Raw genomic sequence first — 20,743 nt, forward strand, 5'->3', positions numbered from 1 at the left:
AAATAAATAAAAGGTAATTATTAAACTCTATTTGACTATGCGGTACAGTTTTGATCTCCGTCCTATAAAACGGATATAAATTCACTACAATCTGTACAGAGGAGAATGACCTAAATAATACAATTTACTATACGAAGAAAGGCTTAGGCACCTTAATTCACGCTCTCTGGTAAGACGCAGAGTACGGGGTGATCTAATAGAGGTGTTCAAGTGGATCAAGGGCTTTAAAAAGGGTGATGCAGGCAAGGTCATCATATTAAGACAGCAGGGCAGGACTCGCAGTAATGGATTTACATTGGACACATTCAGGTTTAAGAGAAGGTTAGATAACTTTATGGAAAGGGATGACAGGTGGTAATGGACATGGAACTACCTAGTGTAGGCCATATGGTCCCATGCAGTCTCCTCCATTCTTATGTTCATTTTCTTAGAAATAGAATACACCAGATAAATTACACCTGGAAAAATTGAGACAAACACATCCGTCCTTTGTTCAATCATTGTCGACAATTTCATATATTTACCAAATTATCGGTGGTTCAAAATACTATAATCATTCAACCATCAATAGATTGCCCGTTGATGATAGCCAGGCATCTAAGAGACATTAAAATCGATCACAGCAAATCAATTCCTATGATAAAAGGAATTAGAGTATTAGACGAAAGAAAATCTGTGAATTCATTGTTGACACGGGAGCTACACGTGTTCTTGATCATTTCTTCCATTTCCTGATACAAAGGATAAAAGAAAGAATAATAAATAAATGAATAAATGAATAAATAATATTGTTTAATTCCCCACAAGACTAATTTGCGATTTTTTTTTTGTAAATTATCTTTAATAAAAGACAAAATATAACGAATAAAATATCATGTGATTTTCGGTGCAAATGGACACGGAAGGCGACGTGACGTCACACATGACCGTTATGACGAAAATATCATTCCTACGGCTCACTACGTTACGATTTATGACGCATGCGCGACGTGCATGCGACGTCACGCCCCGTGACGTGATGTGTGGTCACGAGAAGTGACGTTAAATGTCCGGGAATTTTCTGGGGGATTGGATAACCGGGACGAACATCCGATCCCGGATAGATTCGGATATACTCGAATATTACGTGATATTCTATTAATTATATTTTTTATTTTATTCAAGAAAATTTACAAAAAAATAAAAATAAAATAAAAATAGATAAGCGACATGTGGGTACGGTTTGGCTTTCTGGCATAAGAACATATGAATGGAGGAGAATGCAAGAGACCATATGGCCTACACTAGACAGTTCCACGTCCATTACTATCTATCATCCCTATCCATAGTTATTCGTTAACCAACCTATTAGTAAACCAGTTCTTGCCTATTTCCTTCTTAAACCTGAATTTGTCCAATTTAAGCCCATTACTACGAGTCCTGCCCTGGTGTCTTAATATGATGACCTTGTCTGCATCACCCTTGGCAGCGCTGTTTTGTTGAGAACCAAACCTTTGGTCTGATAAGGTTGTTAATCTAAATTAACAAAAATAAATAAATAAAAGTATTATTTCAGTATCACGCAAACATATTTTTCACTAATTTAATTTTTGCAAATCAAACTTCCATTAAATCTATGGAATGATCACATTAGGTTAGGTTAGGTTGGGTTAGATGTTTGGTTAGGTTAGGTTGGGATATATTAGGTTAGGAGCTTTTGTACAACGTAAATTTCTTGTTGAATATACGTATTTGCGTGAATCTGAAATTTTACCGTAAGTACTACAAAACAACAACGGCTAATTTCGTAATTCACAATTGGCGCGAAAATTTGCGGAATCCGCCACTTTATACGCAAATGGCGTGTTGTTTACATTTGCACCGACGAGAATATTGGCCCCCCAAAAAATTATCTTTACTTTTATGCAAGTTTGCGTTCCAGCGAATTGAGAGATCGATTGAAGAATTGTCACCCCAGTGGCCAGTATGCCGAATATCAACAGTGGAATAAAGATTAGGTTAGGTTGAGTTGAATGAGGATTATGCTTATTGTCATCAACTTATACAAACGAAGAATCGTAAACCCAAATGGCATGAAGAATTGTCACCCTGTCGACGTCTGGGGTGACGATTCTTAGTGTGATTCTATGGAATGAGATCGGATAGAGAATATTTTCTCAGCAAGCACCAGCGCTTCTATTCTCTGAGTAGATGGAGTTACTAAGTGGTATAGATATTCAAGACGAGCAGTGGCAGAACGGAGGGAGAATACAAGTTAAGAATAAGTCATCAGTATTCTCCAATTACAAAAGGAGACTGCGTACCATTGGTAGGTAGGGATGTCACTACAGTTCCTCAGTATCAACAGAGGGAGAGAGGCAGAAAGGGAGAGAGAGAGAGAGAGAGAGAGAGAGAGAGAGAGAGAGAGAGAGAGAGAGAGAGAGAGAGAGAGAGAGAGAGAGAGAAGAGTACAGAGAGGGAGAGAGAGAGGGAGAGAGAGAGAGAGAGAGAGAGAGAGAGAGAGAGAGAGAGAGAGAGAGAGGGGGGGGGAGAGAAGTGAGAAAAGACAAACGAGAGACCAGAGAAAGAGAGTGAAGAGGGAGAAAAAGAGGAAAGGAAGAGAGAACGGAGAACGAAGAGAGGGAGAGAGGAGCGGGGAGAGGGAGTAGAAAGGAGAGCAGGGGAGGGAAGAGATGAAGAGAGGAGAGCGAGAGAAGGGGGGAGGAAAGATGCAAGGACATACTAGGTAATGCATGACACAACCAGAGACGAGCAGAAAAACATTAACAAAAAACACCCAAACGCACAAAATAACCGATTCACAGACACAGGATGCAAAACGGTGTAATGTATTTTGTATTGTATCCTTGTAAACTGAACGGATACTTGTTCCCTCTTCTTGCCCCCCTCCCTCACACCCAATCGCGTGCGTGATCGGCCGATAGTCAGATGTCCTTCCACAGAAAACGAAGTTTTGAAAAAAAGAAATCACATATAACTCAAAAAACGACATAACCGTTGCATTTACGACACCTACTGTTTCACATCTTTGTCACTTCAAGGTTGGGTAGCAGGGCCATACTCTCCGCCCACAATGCTGCCACAAGAATCTTTAAAAATTCAAAACTCCAGCGGTCAAGTTCCAAAGTGTGAAGAGAATCTTGATACACACCCGCACTCAACTACAGATCAACACGAACTGGGAAATCATGGTGATGACGAGCTGGAGCGTCGTTGCCAACACGAGGTTCATTATTTTTGCGTTACGATTTCCACACAAATGTGTAATATTTACTTGTCCATATCACGTTTATATTTATTCTCAACAAGTTAAATGTGTAGAAAATATCCATATTTAATAATTTTAATAACAAAATAATTTTAAGAAATATAAGCGTTGGCAATGTTCTTATATCACACCTGGAGATGTTGCCATATGCGGGTCTCACCTGGAAGGAAGCGCGATTCTCCACGTGCGGAGCGTAAAAGGTGCCAGTTTTCGCCAGCAAAATAATCATTCAACTTCAGGAAGGAATTACTCTAGACACTTGAACTGGAAGCAGTTTTAATGAGGTTAGTAAGGAGTGAGCGATATGAGATCTTTGATCATATTCAGTTCGTACCCACCTAAGGCATGGTACTATGAATATTATTATATATTTTACATCTAGGGGTCCAGGGCTTATCCCTCAACGTAGGAATCACGCAAAACATTTCCGAAGCAGACCGCGTCGTGACGTTGATTCAAACAGTGAAGCATTGGCGAGTCGTCGACCAATAAAAGCCATACAAAAACAATTCCCCTTGCTCTACCAATCTCCCCCTATCTCGCTCACTATATATACATACTGTATATATATATATATATATATATATATATATATATATATATATATATATATATATATATACACACGAGGAGAAACAGAGCAAGAGATACAAGCGACAAAGAAATGTAATAAGAGAAATATTATCTAATTAGTATAATGTTGTACAGGGGAAGGGAGGGACGGGAAGATATGGGAAAGAAGAAAGGGAAGGAAAGGGAATAGGTAAAATAGGATGGTTTGTGGTAGTGCTTGGGTGGAGGCAAGTTTGTTGATGGTATTGTGGGTGGTATTGGTGGAAGGTAGTTGGTGGTTGGTGCTGGCTGTTGTTGTTGTTGTTGTTGTTCCCTTGACTGTCCGAACAGTCCCGTCTCCCCAAGGAATGCCACGGACGAAACGGGGTTTTCCCACAAATCCTTTATGGAGTGTATGTTGTGTTGTTTGCGTGCATGATAGTGTATAATGCAGTCTCCATGACGTGTTGAATAGTATGGGGTGAAGTGTTACATACTGGGCATTTGTTCCAGTCTCTTCTGGCAGCTTAGAATGTTGTTGTTGTTGTTGTTGTTGTTGTTGTTGGTGGTGGTGGTGGTGGTGATGGTATGACGGCCTAGACTGATTGTTGTTTGTCTATTTGTTGGTTGCATCACCTCCCTCCCTCCCTTCCTCACTCACTCCCTCCCTCTCTCTCTCTCTTCCTCTTTTAATTTTCAAATTTCCCATTGTTTTAGACATATACTGTATTAGTAACATTACTGATAATCTCCTTTTAAACCCCATTCAACACAGCTAAACCCAATACAATACGTCATTTTGTTAATCTTATTCACTAACTAAACTTTGTTTCACGTGGGAGTGATACTTCACTAAAAAAAAAAAGCGGGTCACCCCACCCACTCACCCCTCACCCCCAACGTCTCCCCATCCACTTATGGGTGTCTCTCTCTCTCTCTCTCTCTCTCTCTTTTACCCTAGATAACCTTTGAAATAACCAATCACCGAAGAGTCTTGTGTGTCTTCCTTTTATATCTCAAATGTAAACTTTGTACCTAATACACATTTGTCCTACGCCATCTTCCTTGTGTCCCTTTTCCTCTTCTGTGTCCTGTAGACACTCCGTGGTGTGTCTTGTCTTTGATTCCTTGGGGCCAAAATATTCCGTCTCTGTGAAGTCACGGTGCCGCTTCCGAGGGCAACTGTACTCGTGGGATCTCGCTCACACGTCCTCTCGAATTTTCCACCCAATGCACCTCCACGCAATTCAAGTCTCCCTTCTCCCTCGCTTGGTGTAAATATTTCCTCGTGCATTTCTCTCTAAATGCAATATTCTTTGTTAAACATAGCTCTTCTGTTTGTCTTTGTTATTTACTTGTTTTGAGCGCAAATGATGTATTATGGATTTTGTTTGTGAAATTATCTTCATATTTTCGTTTTGCTTGCTGGTCCTTCCCTTGGTCTGTCTGCATCTATGTTGAGACACCATAGACGGTTTCTATGTTTTTTTTTGTTTTTGTTTTTTTAATACAGAATTGATCATCTCCTTTGATTTGGAAATTATGTTAAGGTTTTCTTGGAGTTCATTTTTTTCATCGTCTTCCTTGCCATCTTATTTCCCCACCCCTTTCTCCCTTTTGATCTTCTCCTTCGTCATCTTTCTCTTCCTCTTCTTTATTTTATTATTCTCACCCTTCCTCTCCTTCTTCCGTTTTCTTCCTCTCCTCCCTTCTCTTTCTCTTTCTCTCTAAATGACAGGTCTCCTTGGAGTCTTGGTTACAAGCAATAAAGTACATGAGCTCAAACTCCTAATTTTAATATTTTTTTGAATACTGTAACTTATAATCCATTCGTTACTGACTCCACGCTTAGTCTTTGCCCCTGCCTGTTTAAGAATATTATAGTTTCATCACGTTTTAGCACAGCCTGGAGAGGAGCTGTTATCACGACGACAGCTGAATGTATTTTTTTTTTTCATTTCTTATCTTCTTCACGGAGCTCACCCGCCTTCAAGGTCTTATGTGAGTTTTTTTCTTCGTCTCTGTCTCTCTCTCTCTCTCTCTCACACCCACACTACCTCTGAGGCATGAACTAGATAAATGGTTTTATATCTTGACCTAGTGCCACGCCCCTTTCGTCCTACGTTCTTTGCTGGCACCCCACCCTGTCCGCATTGTCACCCGTGTGTCCTCCTCTCCCTCCAGCCAGTCCCCGCCCCTCACCCAACAGGACCAACAAAGGCTTGGCTCTAATCTTTGTCGCCTCGTCCTTCCGTAAGGTGAGTGTTTGAGGACTTTGGCTATAAGGTGGTCTACTCCTAATGTCCACCATCTTTGTCTCTTCCGAACCTTCTGAGAACCTTCTGAGAACCCTCCCTGCCGGGTCAAGGGTGACAAGTGGTCCCCCACCCCGCCACACCTTTCTACCCCACCCCCATCCCCCGTCCCTCACCCGGCGACCCGACATACCCAGAGTCTTCATTACGTACGAAGACCTCCGGCGCCCAACCCGGGGCCTTTGCGCGTTCTCCCCGTTTGGCGCCGTCATTGAGCGCAATTACCTACACTTTGTCTTCCGAAGGGCACATTGCAGATGAGTGAGCGTGCGTCGAGTGTCGTCTTCGGCGTGTCATCACCGCAAGCGTTGCGACACGTGAGTTGTTGCTGCTGCGGAGGCTGCAGGAGCAAAAAGATAATGGCAAATGTCTGGAGCAGACGAAAGAAGAGGGGAGTTTGTTACCGAAACACTATCACTTGTTACGAAATGGCGAAAACGGGAGACTCAGTCGCAACAGTAACGACAATAACAATAGTAATAGTTCGTGTACTTCCTGTAGACCTAGTAGTTGTGTCACAACCGTGGAAGGTAGGAGTAATTCTGTAGTAATTGTAACGATAATGTTAGTTTTGACGGTTGTAATAGTGCATCTTTTACAACATATTAAGATAATTGTGACCAATATATTTTAAATAGTTGAAAAAATATTTCAGTAATAGTGTGCTTCAGTAGATGTAGATCTATACACAGGTATAATGAATAATTTAGGGAATTACTATGGTAAGGCATTATTAGTAAAAATATTAGTAGTACCAGTAGTTATAGTAGTATTAGTATTAGTATTGCTGCTGAGGGAAGCAGTAATAGTATTAGAAACAAGAATAGTAATTCGGTTTAACATCCCGAACTCCTATCAGGAGGCTAGGACGGTGCCTCTTACAGAGGACCTCGTAACGTGGAATTTAATTAACCATATCCTTGGTCCAACTCGCTGGTGGCATTATTCGAACTACCGTTAACTTGATCTCCGCCACAAGTGGTGACGCTCTAACCAATTCGGCCAGCGAGCATCACAAATGGTATTTCGCGGCCGATAACCAGCGCTTCTGTCCTAAAGGACAACATCGCCACAAAGAGGAGTAATTTAAGGTGGGAAGCAGAACACAGGGATAATACATGTTAAAATATATATATATTATTTTTAGTGATTATTAGTTTTCAATCGCAAAACAACGTTATGAGACTCCAGCTAAAAAAATATCGTTAAGACTTTAGTAATCACGACTCAGAAAACTCATCCCCCCCCCAAAAAAAAAAAAAAAATCGTTAAGACTTTAGTAATCACGACTCAAAGAAAACTCATCCCCCCAAAACATTTTCAATTTCCTTTTCTTCTTTTTCTTCTTCCACTTCTCCGTTAATGAACAACACAAAAGGATGGAGCAAATAAACAGATAAATGGCGGACGGTGTCCACCAAAAATCGACACCCAATTCCACCTCGACGACCCTCACCCTCCTCAGTTACCGACTGGCACCTAATCCTCACCAGGTGGCTCGTCCAGGTGGTCCGTTCAGGTGGCCAGCTGAGCCTAAGAACCTCCGGCCAAGTCTCTTCGAAGATCAACGTGGAGGTCTTCAGGACCCAACCTGGGCGTCGTTCCTTTGTGTCGCCCGTCAGATAGGGTCAAGTGTCATACTTTCTTTATATGTGTATATCTATGCATGTGTGTGTGTGTGTGTGTGTGTGTGTGTGTGTGTGTGTGTGTGTGTGTGTGTGTGTGTGCGCGCGCGCGTGTGGGTGTGTACGAGTTGTTTATGTGCATGAATGTGCGCGCGCGTGTGTGTTTGTATCTGTGTTTGTGTGTGTTTGTGTCTGTATGTGAGTATGTGTGGGCGTATGCGTATGCAAGCGATTGTGTGTGGGGGGGCATGCGCGAGCGTATGCATTCATGTCTGCACTGCCGTTCACACAAACAAGCTATTAGCGGCAGGAAAGCCAAGGTGGGTGACCCCGGGGGAGGGGGTGGTGGGAGGCGGGTGTGTCTCCAAACGAGGTCCCCTCCCCCCCACGGCACGAAAGCCCGTTTCCTGCCCTGTGCAACGTCCGCAACCTTGTTCATAGTTCGCAACATTCGTAATCGTGTATATTATCCGCAACTTTAGCCTTGTAATTGTTCGTGTACAATGTCCGCAAATCCAGCAGCCTTGTCAGTTTCCAAGATCAGCAATTGCGTACAGTGTCCGCAATTTCAGCATTGTGTATTGTTTTAACCTCCGCAACCTTCTCCAGCGTTTACAACCTCCGCAATATTATGTAGTTTTCGCAATCCATGCAACCTCCGCAAAATTGTACCGTGCCCGCAATCACGACAATTTTTCGCATCTTTAATCTCCGCAATCTTGTGGTGGCGTTCGCAATCTTTGTATTATTTATAGTGTCCGCAATGTCATCGACATTGTAAAATATCCAAAATATCCGCAATCTTCATAAACCTGTACACCCTCAAGACTGAACCTAAATAGCCTTTCCATGCACTCAACTGACCCCCCACCCCCCCGCATGGTTTAACAATTCCGCAAACTTTTTAACAATGAGAATAAAGATGAGACTTATGCATACGTGTACACACACACTCACACGCGCGCGCATGGCGCGGGTGGTAGAGTTCCTGGGAGGCTTCCAATACGGAGGTCCGGGTTCGAATCCCACCCGGGGCTGAAATAATCTCAGTGCCGCTGCGCTACGGGTCGTTACTCCAACTCTCGTGGACGGGGAGTTGTGTGTGTGTGTGTGTGTGTGTGTGTGTGTGTGTGTGTGTGTGTGTGTGTGTGTGTGTGTGTAAGGTCACAACATTACCCATAGATTGGTCATACATGAGCTCTGAGCTCTCTTCCGGGAGGGAAATAGCTGTCGATCACTAGTCCAATACGTGATCCAAGACCATGGTGAATCTCACACACACACACACACACACATGCACACACACACACCAGAATTCATTATCGACTTAACAATCCTTTTCTCTTCTTCCTACTAAATTCTTTCTGGCACACATGAGAAACTTTATTCTAACTAACGCCTTGCGATTCTTTACCTCGGGAAGGGGGAAGAGGAAGGGGAAGAGGAAGGGGAAGAGGAAGGGGAAGGGGAAGGGGGAAGAGGAAGGGGAAGGAAGAGAGCCAAAACACTTGTCCAGGAAATGTTAACGCATAAATGTTACGACCTTCAATCCTTTATTCACAAAAATAAACAAATAAACAAATAAATAAATAAATAATTCACTGCGCGTAAATGAGAGTATACATTTATGATATTGCAATATTGACGCACGGGATTGTCTGTCGTTAGTCAGAATAAAATATGTAGTGTGTCACAGCAGCAACCAGGATGTCATTCCTCACCCCTTCAGTGGGGTGATGTCCTTTCTTCACCCCGCATAGGGTGAACCTCTGATCCCATTTAACCCATCGGAACCCCTTTTCTTGTCTACATCTTTCAGACGTTAGTAAGTCGACCACGTGAAATAAAATCACGTCACGTGGTAATAGGGTTGTTAAAGAGTCGAGGTATAATCACGTGACCCCAGCACCTCGTCTCGTGCAAGAGGACTTCCTCGGCGAGGTACGAGGACGAGTTACGACGGGAGGAACTTAGGATCGAATAAATCGGCCACCTTTGCCCGTGGTGTTGGAGTGAGGAGAATAGGAGTTCTCCAGAATGAGGCAAGAATGTGTCCTTGGTGTGTTCTATTTAGTGCCGGAACTATCTGTGCGCTGCAAGGAGTCCGTTCAGGATGTGGCATACAACATGCCAAATCAACCTTAGTTATATGCCTCTCTCTCTCTCTCTCTTTTATTTTCCATCTATGTGCTATTTGATTTTTACATATTATCTATACCCGTATAGTAAAGAAGCTTGTATAGTACAATGAGTATATATATTTTTAGGATTATATAACAACGATTAGCTATCACCCATCCAACCACCTCGTGGCGCTGTGGTTAGAGTTTTCGCCTGCTACTACGGCGGTCCGGGTTTGACTCCCGCCAAGGGCTGAAATAATTTTCAATATCGCTGCGCTGCGGAGTGTTACTCTGACTCTCGGGGGCGGGGAGTTGGGTGTGTGTGTAAGGTTACAGTATTACCCATAGATCGGTCATACGAGCTCTGAGCTCTCATCCGAGAGGTTAATAACTACGATCATGAGTCGAACCAGTGATCCAAGACCATGGTGAACCTGTGACGCCACGACGTGGCAACATGGGAGGGAAAAAGCGCTGTTGCCACGTGTCACATAATTGGAGCGCACAGACTGTAGTAAATCCTTCAAACGATACTACTTTCCCTACATAAGCACTGCGTGTTATCAACTCAAACAAGCGACTAAGGAGGTGAAACTAATTTAATTAATTAGCTTAATTCATTATGGTTCCCTGCATTAATGTGGACATCTTGATGAAATTCGATCGTCTGGAAGTAAATAGACGAATTATCAATCTCTACTCGACTATCTGGTGATTCACCACGGTCTTGGATCACGTGTTAGACTCATGATCGACAGCTATTACCCTCCCGGACGAGAGCTCAGAGCTCGCGTGTAAGGCCCGATCTGTGAGTGAGGCTGTGATGTTTGGGTGTATGACAGAGGACAAAGAGGAGAAAGAGGAGAAAGGTCTGTGTGTTCAAGGCCTTTGTGGGCCTTGTTCTGTGGGACCTGGACCTTCGCCAAGGCCTTCGACAAAGTCCCTGTGGAGGACAAAGGACTACTAAGCCACTAAAGGCCCAGACACGACTGAAATGAGTTCGTTTGAGCAGGAACTACTTCGGTTACAATTCTTTTTTTCTTTTTCGAATTTCCAAAACGTCAAATCACCTTTGCCTCATTTATTGAAAAGCCGAATGACGAACTAAGAGAGGTTAAACCTAGAATACGAACATTAGACACTTTGTTGATTTGACTTAGGGAATTCTAGAATAATGTAAGCGAAGTCGTCGTGAAGATTTTCAAATTCACAAAATTTGACGAAAATCGTGACAGTATGACGGGAGATTAAGGTGACCTGGATCGCTTCCGGGACGCTGACCCTGGTCATAGGATCATCTCCGAAAGAGAAACGACAGTAATGACCCTCAGAGTGTCACGGTGTTTGCTCCCATTGACTGATTGACTGACTGACGCCCAATTCAGTCCACATATCCTTGACTAAGCCTTGACTGTCACCAGAGCGTGAACGAACCCTTTATTTGAATTTTAACAATTTATCGTTATGTTTATTTTTTATGCGAAACCTAACCATGTATACGATCCAAAAAGTTTCGTTCAGATAGTGGTCTGAAGATTTATGAGCTGGAAGCGTTGGTAGGCTTGCGAAAATAGATTATGCATAGAAATCAATTTTGCCAACATATGACCATCACGCATATTCCGTTTATGTTTCATAATATTTCGTACAAAGCTTTGAGCGATAAATTTAGGCTTTTGTAATCACTTACCTTTCTCCTTAACCTAACCCAAGGAATCGGGTATCTTGTGGGGTCTGACCGAAAACAAACGAAACTGACCGAAGCTTATATCAAATGACATGCCCAAGAGTCCTGTTTCACTGTATTCCGCCATGTTTCAGTATTCATCGGACAAGCCTCGACCAAGAAATGACTTTAAAATTTCGCTTTGAGTCACACCAGGTAACATTATACAGTTAAAATAACCAAACGGATTAGATTAAGCCAAAAGGATTAAAACAACTGGGTTAACTTTATTAACCCGATGACGTATCTGATACATTTTTGTTTTAATTTGAGCCCTGGATAAGTTGGCCGGCCTCTCGTGCAATGGACTGTTTGTTTTCTGTCTTAATCTCTCTTGCATGATGTTAAATAATATCTTTGATACTCAGAATTCTTATCACCACCAGTGTGTGTGTGTGTGTGTGTGTGTGTGTGTGTGTGTGTGTGTGTGTGTGTGTTTGTGCGTGTGAGATTCACCATGGTCTTGGATCACGTGTTGGACTAGTGATCGACAGCCACTACCCTCCCGGAAGAGAGCTCATGTATGACCGATCTATGGCTAATGCTGTGACCTTACATGCAACACATCCAACACCCCGCCCACGCGAATTGGAGTAACGACCCACAGCGCAGCGATACTGAAATTATTTCAGCCCTGGGCGGGATTCAAACCCGGACCGCCGTAGTGGCGGGCGGGAACTCTACCAATGTACCATCAAGTCGCGCGCGCGCGTGTGTGTATGTGTCTGTGAAGCCACAGCATTGCCCACGGAACCTATATATGAGCTCTGAGCTCTCATCCAGCTGTCCAGCACGTGATCTAAGACAGTTATGAGTGACACACACACACGATTCGATGGCGTAGAGGTTACAGTTTCCGGATGCCACTACGGCGGTTCAGGTTCGAATCCCTCCCAGGGCTGAAATAATTTTAGTATCGCTACGCTGCGAGTCGTTACTCCAACTCTCGTGGGCGGGGAGTTGGGTGTGTATGTGTGCGTGTGAGGTCAAAGCATTACCCATAGACCGGTCATATATGAGCTCTGAGCTCTCTTCCGGGAAGGAAATAGCTGTCGATCACGAGTCCAACACGTGATCCAAGACCATGGTGAATCACACACACACACACACACACACACACGCACACCGACTGCTATATCATCTTGTCCTCTCCTACGGAAGATACAAGATCGAACCTCACTAAAGGTTTGAAATCTTCATTAAAAATGTATGCAGTTACTGTTCCCCTTGAGCAAAAATATATGTTTGTGTGAGTGTGCGGGCGTGCGTGTACATGGCCACAGAATGATCCATAGATCGTTCTATATACAATCTCGGAGCTCTCATCCGGGAAGAGAATAGAAATTGATCACGAGTCCATCACGTGATCCAAGACCACACACACACACTCGTGGCGTAGTGGTTAGAGTTCCCGGGTACCACTACGGTGGTCCAGGTTCGAATCCTGCCCAGGGCTGAAATAATTTCAGTATCGCCGCGCTGCGAGTTGTTACTCCAACTCTCGTGGGCGGGGAGTTGGGTGTGTGTAAGGTCACAGCATTACCCACAGATCGGTCATACATGAGCTCTAAGCTCTCTTCCGTGAGGGAAACAGCTGTCGATCACGAGTCCAACACGTGATCCAAGACCATGGTGAATCACACACACACAAGTATGCATGATAACCTACTAAGTTCCCTTTGAAAAACAATAAACACTTCAACAGGAAATTGTGATCCTTGACACATTGCCACAGAATCCCAGGGGCGCTCAAGCATCTTCTTAATGACTCTGAAATTGCGACAGAGATCTTTGATAAAACACACAAAGAGAAAACGGAATTCCTCTGACGTGCAGGCCACGTAATAATAACCGACTACCAGCGTGACCGTTACATCTGCAGCTTCGGCCATCCATCTAGGCGCAATGTTTTTTCTTTCGTACAATCGCCCAAAGAAGTGTCTGTACTAAATGAGATTAAGCAGGATTGACTAGTCCAATCCTTTTTTTTTTTTTTTTTTTTTTTTTTGCTAACGTTAAGAAGAAACAGACAACGTTTGGCTTATCCTATGTTATTTTTTTTCCTTCCTGTGACATCGAACTGTTCCACACAAAAGATGTACTATACTTTTGTATGTATGTAAACAACTCGTTTAGTAACAATAATTACCTTCCTCCTCCTCCTTCTCCTCCTCTTTGTCGTGAAGAGACAATAGCTCCCAGGTCGTCAAAATACAAATTACTTTACCTTAACAAGAGTACACTCTCCCATAGGTAGCTCTTCATTTACCTGAAACGAGAGAAAATACAGTTGAATTATTTACAATAGTACAAAAAAAATCAACTTGTTTAATAACATCTTATAACTTTTGAAAGTTTTGTGCTCGTTTACCAAATTCTAGATTAAAGTTAGCGACTTTTATGCGGGCTAGGCTTCGTCTAGAAAAGAAATAAATGAATAAATAATATATGAATAAATTATATATAAATATAAAAAGTAGATTAATGGCTTCGAACGTCGTCCGTAGTTAGGTAAATAAATAGATAAACAAATAAATAGCATATAAATTTAAAAATATTGACGACTTCATCATCATCCGTAGTTACGTAAATAAATAAATAAATAGCATATAAATATAAAAATATATTGACGTCTTCATCGTCATCCGTAGTTACGTAACGCAAACAGATAAATAAAAAGTGAACGCTCATTTGTCAGTATACACATCAACAAATCCGAGATTATCGTTTTTCTTCGTGAGATTGTGAGACCGTGAGACGAGCCTTTGCAATCGCTCGAGTGTTGGCAACTGATCTCTTCCTTTCCTTTCTCTTCGCCATTTGTAATGTCTCCTTTTTACAATGTTACCGTCATTCGCTCCCAACATTTCTCTCCCTCTTACTTTTCGTCCCTCGGAACAGTTTTATTTTTGCTCAGAATACTCGTTTTCCCAGCATGTCTTTATGTGATTATATTTTGCCAGAGCTCCACGATGATCCTGCATAAAATAATGATAATGGTAATGATAATGGTAATAATAGTGATAATAATAATAATAATAATAACAATAACAAAATCTTACAGAGAGAGAGAGAGGAAGAGGGGAGAGAGAGAGAGAGAGAGAGAGAGAGAGAGAGAGAGAGAGAGAGAGAGAGAGAGAGAGAGAGAGAGAGAGAGAGAGAGAGAGAGAGAGAGAGAGAGAGGGAGAGAGAGAGGAGAGAGAGAGAGAGAGAGAGAGAGAGAGAGAGAGGGAGAGAGAGAGAGAGAGAGGAGAGAGGAGAGAGGAGAGAGAGAGGGAGAGAGAGAATCGTCCACTGGGACCCCAGGAAACGTGGAGCCGGATAATGTTTTTGCAAGCAAGCAAGGAATGAACGTTGCTCCTCTGAATCAAAGTCTACCAGTTTCTAAAGGGGGTTATCACACTGAGCTTCCACGGACTTCGTGAGGTGTCGACAGTTGAGAGTTCGCTCGAGTAAAAACGACTTCGGTTACAATATTTCGGTTTACAAATCTTCAAATATCAAATAATCTTTTCGTCATATTATATATATATATATATATATATATATATATATATATATATATATATATACACCACGTATCAATTTCTGCATATATAACTCCTCGAGTTCCTCGACGTTGATGGCTTAGAATAAAAGTGAATTGTGGTTTATATATATGTATATATATATATACATATATATATATATACACACATATATATCTCAAAGGTAAATGATGAACTAAGAGATTGTAAACCTATACGAATAATAGACATACTGAAGTCTAGATTTCTGTAAGAGGAAGTCATATTCTAGTGATTCAAATGGAGGCTGGAGGTAGGATATGGGAGAAGAAGAAGAAGAAGAAAAGAGCCCAGTGTGATAACCCCTTAAGACTGACTGTTGCTTCAGTCCCCTGTCAGTCTATCGAGCGCAGGAAATGACGAGGAAATGGTCCGGCGTCGCCCTTCCTCTCCATTTGCATTTTGGCGTCACCCATAGGAGTGAAGTGGCCACCCACCCCCTCTAACACCAAGTAAGGGGGAAACCTTCAAGTCACAAGAGCATACATACATGTACACATTTTCGTATACACGTGGATTTGTGTCACCCTAAACTTGTATAGTGACCAACGTGTATGTATACATGAAAGCTATGTTCACAGAGAGGTATGTTAACTGTGTGTGCGTGCGTGTGTGTGTGTGTGTGTGTATGTGTGTGTGTGTGTGTGTGTGTGTGTGTGTGTGTGTGTGTGTGTGTGTGTGTGTGTCAGCGTAAGACAGATCTCATATTTATAAACTTGTAACAAAGGGACACAACAACGTTAATTGGCGACGCATTCAGGAGATGGAGTATAAAAGGGGTGTTACGAGAAAAGTGCCTCAGAGATCCCTGTTGGTGCCTCGACTTTTCATATTGCTCATTAATATTGTCAAAGGGATCAATTGTAGAATTCTCCCACACACGCGCGCACTTGTGGTGGAGATTGTGCAATTGAGTATTGCGGGAGTGGACATGCTACATTTGATTATGACTCGTGATACATAACCTGTCCTAACCTAACCTTCTACAGTTGATTATGGCTCATGGTACAACCTGACCTAACCAAATCTAACCAAACATGACCTTACCAAATCTAACCTAACCTAGCCTGACCTAACCAAACCTGACCTAATCAAACCTAACCTAACCAAATCTAACCTAACCTAACCTGACCTGACCTGACCTAACAAAATCTAATCTAACCTAAACTAACCAAACCTACCCTAGTCTATTTTAGGGTGGTGAGTCTACCATTGATCAGTGTAGGGAAATTCTACAATTGAGTGTAGTTGAGGTGGAGATTCTATAGTTTGATCAGTGTTCGGGGGGGGGGGGGTTCTACAACTGACCTTGTCAAACGAGTTATGAATGATCACGTGATGTTCATACAGTCAAGACAGCCAGGGCAAAGGATAGTCACCAATGAAAAAAATATTTATATTATTTAACCCGTATCTAACTGAAAAAAGGGGGGGGACCTCAGTAGAACTGCTTCAAAGTTAAGAGGCTATCACACTGGGCTATTTTTCCTACAACCTCAGATTAGTCGGCAGTACCGCCCACCCCCAGAATATTTTCCGCCGTAAAATCATTGTGGCATACTATTTTGTGCTTTCAAAAAAAAAAAAAAAAAAAAAAATCATAGAATGTCGTTTGATGTGCCGGAGGAAAATAATTTTCCTCCAGCATATCCGATTCCTCCCAGGAAGCTGCGGACTGCAAATTTGCTCCAGCAGTCGGAGGAAAAATAGCCCAGTGTGATAGCGTATTTAGAAGGGGGGGGGGGCTGTTATCGCTGAAACACTGTGAGGGAAAATGTAGAATGACGAAATAGAAGTCGGATTTTCCAAAGTACATTTTGACCAACACAGGGGGAAATGGTGTTATGAACACTGAAACACATGTTTTTTTTTAATCGGCCAGACCTGCCTGTAGTGTACAATCTGTTTGTAGTATTTATACATTAACTAAAGAATAGTAGCGCTTTTAAAAGGGGGAGACAGAAAGACAGACAGAGAGAGAGAGAGACAGAGAGAGGAATAGAGAGAGAGAGGAAGAGATAGGAAAAGAGGAATAGAGAGAGAGAGAGAGAGGAAGAGATAGGGAAAGAGGAATAGAGAGAGAGAGAGAGAGAGAGAGAGAGAGAGAGAGAGAGGGAGAGGGAGGAGAGAGAGAGAGCAGAGAGGTAGAGACAGAGAGAGAGAGAGACTTAGTCAACTCACTCTCTTCCTCTTTATACACGATACATCGTACACTGCTTATTTCTCCGTTTCGAGCGAATTATTTAATCTCCTTTACAAGAACAATTCAAGTGTGGCGAGAGGAAGTTTGCAATTGCTTTTATCCCCGTAATGACTTTTCCGCAATGGAAGCGGAAACGAAGTGTCTAGCCCCGCCTATTGACCCTGTTTGACCTTTTATTCCTCCTTTGTCGCTTCTTCGGTTCTTCCTCCGCGTCGCCTCTTTCTTGCGCAACTCCCATAGATCAGCGTTTCTCAACCTTTTTACCTTTGCGTAATCTTAAAATAAATTGCATGTCTCAAGGAACCCCTGAGCAAAAAAAAAAAAAAAAAACAACAACACGTATACCATATCTTTCTCATTTTATTTTCATCGTAATATGTCGTGCGTGTTTAACTATATTACGTATATGAAATTAAATAAAAATTAAATAGTGCATTAGCTTATCTCACTTGTTCTCTCGGAACCCTTAGGGACCTTTTGCGGAACCTTAGGGTTCCGGGGAACCCTGGTTGAGAAACGCTGCCCTAGATGCTGGATTAGCAGGCAACCGTGCTTCCACCAAAGTTGCCAAGAGTTTTATGTATCTATTATACGTTCATGAATGTATACCTATGTGCATGTAATGTATGAATGAATGAATGAATTGTATGTATATATTGTTGTGAAGGTGAGACAGTTGAGAGGAGAAGGAGATAAGAAAACTCAGGTTGAATCGGGAACACTAATATAATCAGATGTATGGACTATATGTTTTCTTCAGAGCAAAGAAGACGTATAGCCGAAAAGCCTGATTACATTATTATTCTTGGTTCAACCTGAGTTTCCTTACCACCTTCTCCACTCACATGTACGAGTATATATATAAATCAGAACCCGACGATCCATCCTTCTGTCGACTAGTATTGCAACAAAGCGTTAGTGTGCACAAAACATATAACCCATGCTACCGCTTTGTAAGTCTCAAGTACCATTCACTCGCATTCGCTTCAACCATTCCCTAATCCCTTGCGCCCAGAACTCCCTACCTTCTCTCCTAACCTCAATCTATCTTCAATATGCTCACCCTATCCTCTCCTTTATGACCCTCACACCAAAGGCGATATCTCCCTGAACGTCTTCTGTTTGCCGCTTTATGATTTATTTCCATTTTCCTGAAACATTCCTTTCTCCTCGTTCCGATTATTCCCGAGACCCAATTGGCGACGGGGCACCTCGCACGCCTCATTCCCCGAAGGCCCTGACAAAGGAGAAGAGGGCCTTCCTGGTTCCCCCTTCCCGGGCCATTCGAAGAACCTTCCCCTTCCCCCTTCCCCCGCCTTCCCAGAAGTCTTCGGGAGGGAGGGAAAGCCTTTTCATTCTAGCCCTGACGGTTTTTTATTGGGCTATTGGACCTGTGGGTCCTTTCTTCTGTTCTGGGCGTCAACCTCCTTCCTTCCTTCCTTCCTTCCTTTTCCACCTCGCCTTACCGCCTCCCCTTCTTTTTCTTCCCTCTTTCCCTTTCTCTTCGCCTTCCTTCAGGAGATCCTATCCTCTCATCCTTCCTAACTGGCTCCTTCATCCTTACTTTCTTATTCCTTCCACTCCTCTCCTCCCTCTCTTTCTTCCTCTCCCCATCCCTTCCTACATTTATCCCTCAGCCTTTCCCTACCTCTCCCACATCTTTCTAATCATTCTCCCCGGTTCCATTCCCTTCGCCCTTTCTTCCCTTCCTTCTCACATCCTCTCTGACTCAATTACAAACTCCCTCATGTCCTTCCTCGCTGTCTCTCCCTTTATCACTCCCTTTTCCATTCTGCCTCCCTTTTCCTTCCCTCTCCTTTCTTTTCCGTCGAGTCATTCCATTCCATTCCATCACAGAAATCTCAAAACGACTTACCACCGAGAGCTCTTGAAAGGTGGAAATCATCCTTCACGCTCGCTTCCCTCCCACCTCCTCATCCCTCCCACCTTCTCCCCCAATCCTCCATAATCCTCATCCCAAGGACCCTTACCCCCCATTATCCTTAAATCCTTTGCTCCAGGGATGTTCCTTTGGGCCAATAACATCGCATGGATTTACCCAAAGAAAATCTATGCAGTGTCGTCTATTGTTTTGATTTAAGAAGGAAAAAAATACTTTAGATTTAACCCATTCAACTCCGATGACAAGATGTCTTGTCATTTGGTCAAATAAAACAAAAAATCATAAAACACCAAAATGTTTGATCAAACACCAGAAAAATATGACGTCAATCCTCGCTTCGCTCGCAGCGAAGCGAGTATTGACGTCATATTTTTCTGGTGTTTGATCAAACATTTTGGTGTTTTATGATTTTTTGTTTTATTTGACCAAATGACAAGACATCTTGTCATCGGAGTTGAATGGGTTAAGAAGGAAATAGGCAAGAATTGGTTTCCTAATTGGGTGGTCAACGAATGGAATAGACTTAGTAACCACTGTAGCGAGCGCTGAAACTATCAGTTGTTTTAAGAAACTGTTAGACAACTTTATGGATGGGGATGACAGGTGGTGATGGATATGGAGCTGCCTTGTGTAGGCCTTATGGTCTCTTGCAGTCTCCTTCATTCGTATGTTCTTATGTCTCTCTCTCTCTCTCTCTCTCTCTCTCTCTCTCTCTCTCACACACACACACACACTCACTCATACACACACAGAAAAGGAGGTCCTCTGGAACTTGTAGACCTATGCAAGGGCTGAGCCTCGAGGACCAAGTCTTGTGCTGAATAAGTCTGAAACTTGAAGGACCAGGTCGACCTCCAAGTCTCAAGTGTCAAGGCCTGGGTCGACTTCGAAAGCTTGAGAAGGACCCAAGGGTCTCACGAGTGTCACGTGAGAGCTCCCGAGGACCCAAGGATCTCCTTAGGGACTTGTTTCTTCCTTCCCCTCCCCCCCCCCAACCCCAAAGGATCATTTCCGGACGTCCAATACGAAGCCAAAAGACGACGACGACAACGACGACAACGACGACAACGACGACAACGACGGCGACAAAGAATTTCTACGTCATCTTTCCCCAGCCGAATCGCATCCCAATTCTCGGTTCTGCTTCCTCCTCCTCCTCCTCCTCTTGTGTTTCATTTTCTTCTTCTTCCTCTTCCTTCTCCTTCTGTGTTTTATTTTCTTCTTCCTTTTCCTCTTCCTGTGTTTTATTTTCTTCTTCCTCCTTCCTTCCTTTCTTCTTCAGTCTTCCGTTGTCACTGTTTCTTTCCTTTTTTAGTATGCCAACCTCTACATTGATCTCATTTATGTACATTTTGTCTTTATCTACCTTTATATCTATGTTCCTTACGTTTTTGTCTTCCTCTCCATTCTCACTCACTCTGATATTCTGATATTGATATTAAATATCTGATAATATAATCTA

General features: G+C 42.7%; 1 protein-coding gene across 8 annotated transcripts in view; it reads right to left on the minus strand.

The window, feature by feature from the left end:
- Positions 1-20,743, minus strand: part of LOC143037892 (uncharacterized) — a 233,689-nt gene that overhangs the window by 62,502 nt on the left and 150,444 nt on the right. The window contains exon 1 of one of the 8 annotated variants that reach the window (XM_076206533.1): positions 3,017-3,175. The exons of the other annotated variants lie outside the window; for them this stretch is intronic. Coding sequence (XP_076062648.1) covers position 3,017 — 1 coding nt within the window. The 5' untranslated portion in view covers positions 3,018-3,175. Of the gene's footprint in view, positions 1-3,016; positions 3,176-20,743 lie in introns of those variants that run through there. 8 annotated transcript variants of the gene reach the window in all.

Source organism: Oratosquilla oratoria, chromosome 23 (genome assembly GCF_046742065.1).
Source record: "Oratosquilla oratoria isolate Oo_2021 chromosome 23, ASM4674206v1, whole genome shotgun sequence".
Lineage (NCBI taxonomy): Eukaryota > Metazoa > Arthropoda > Malacostraca > Stomatopoda > Squillidae > Oratosquilla > Oratosquilla oratoria.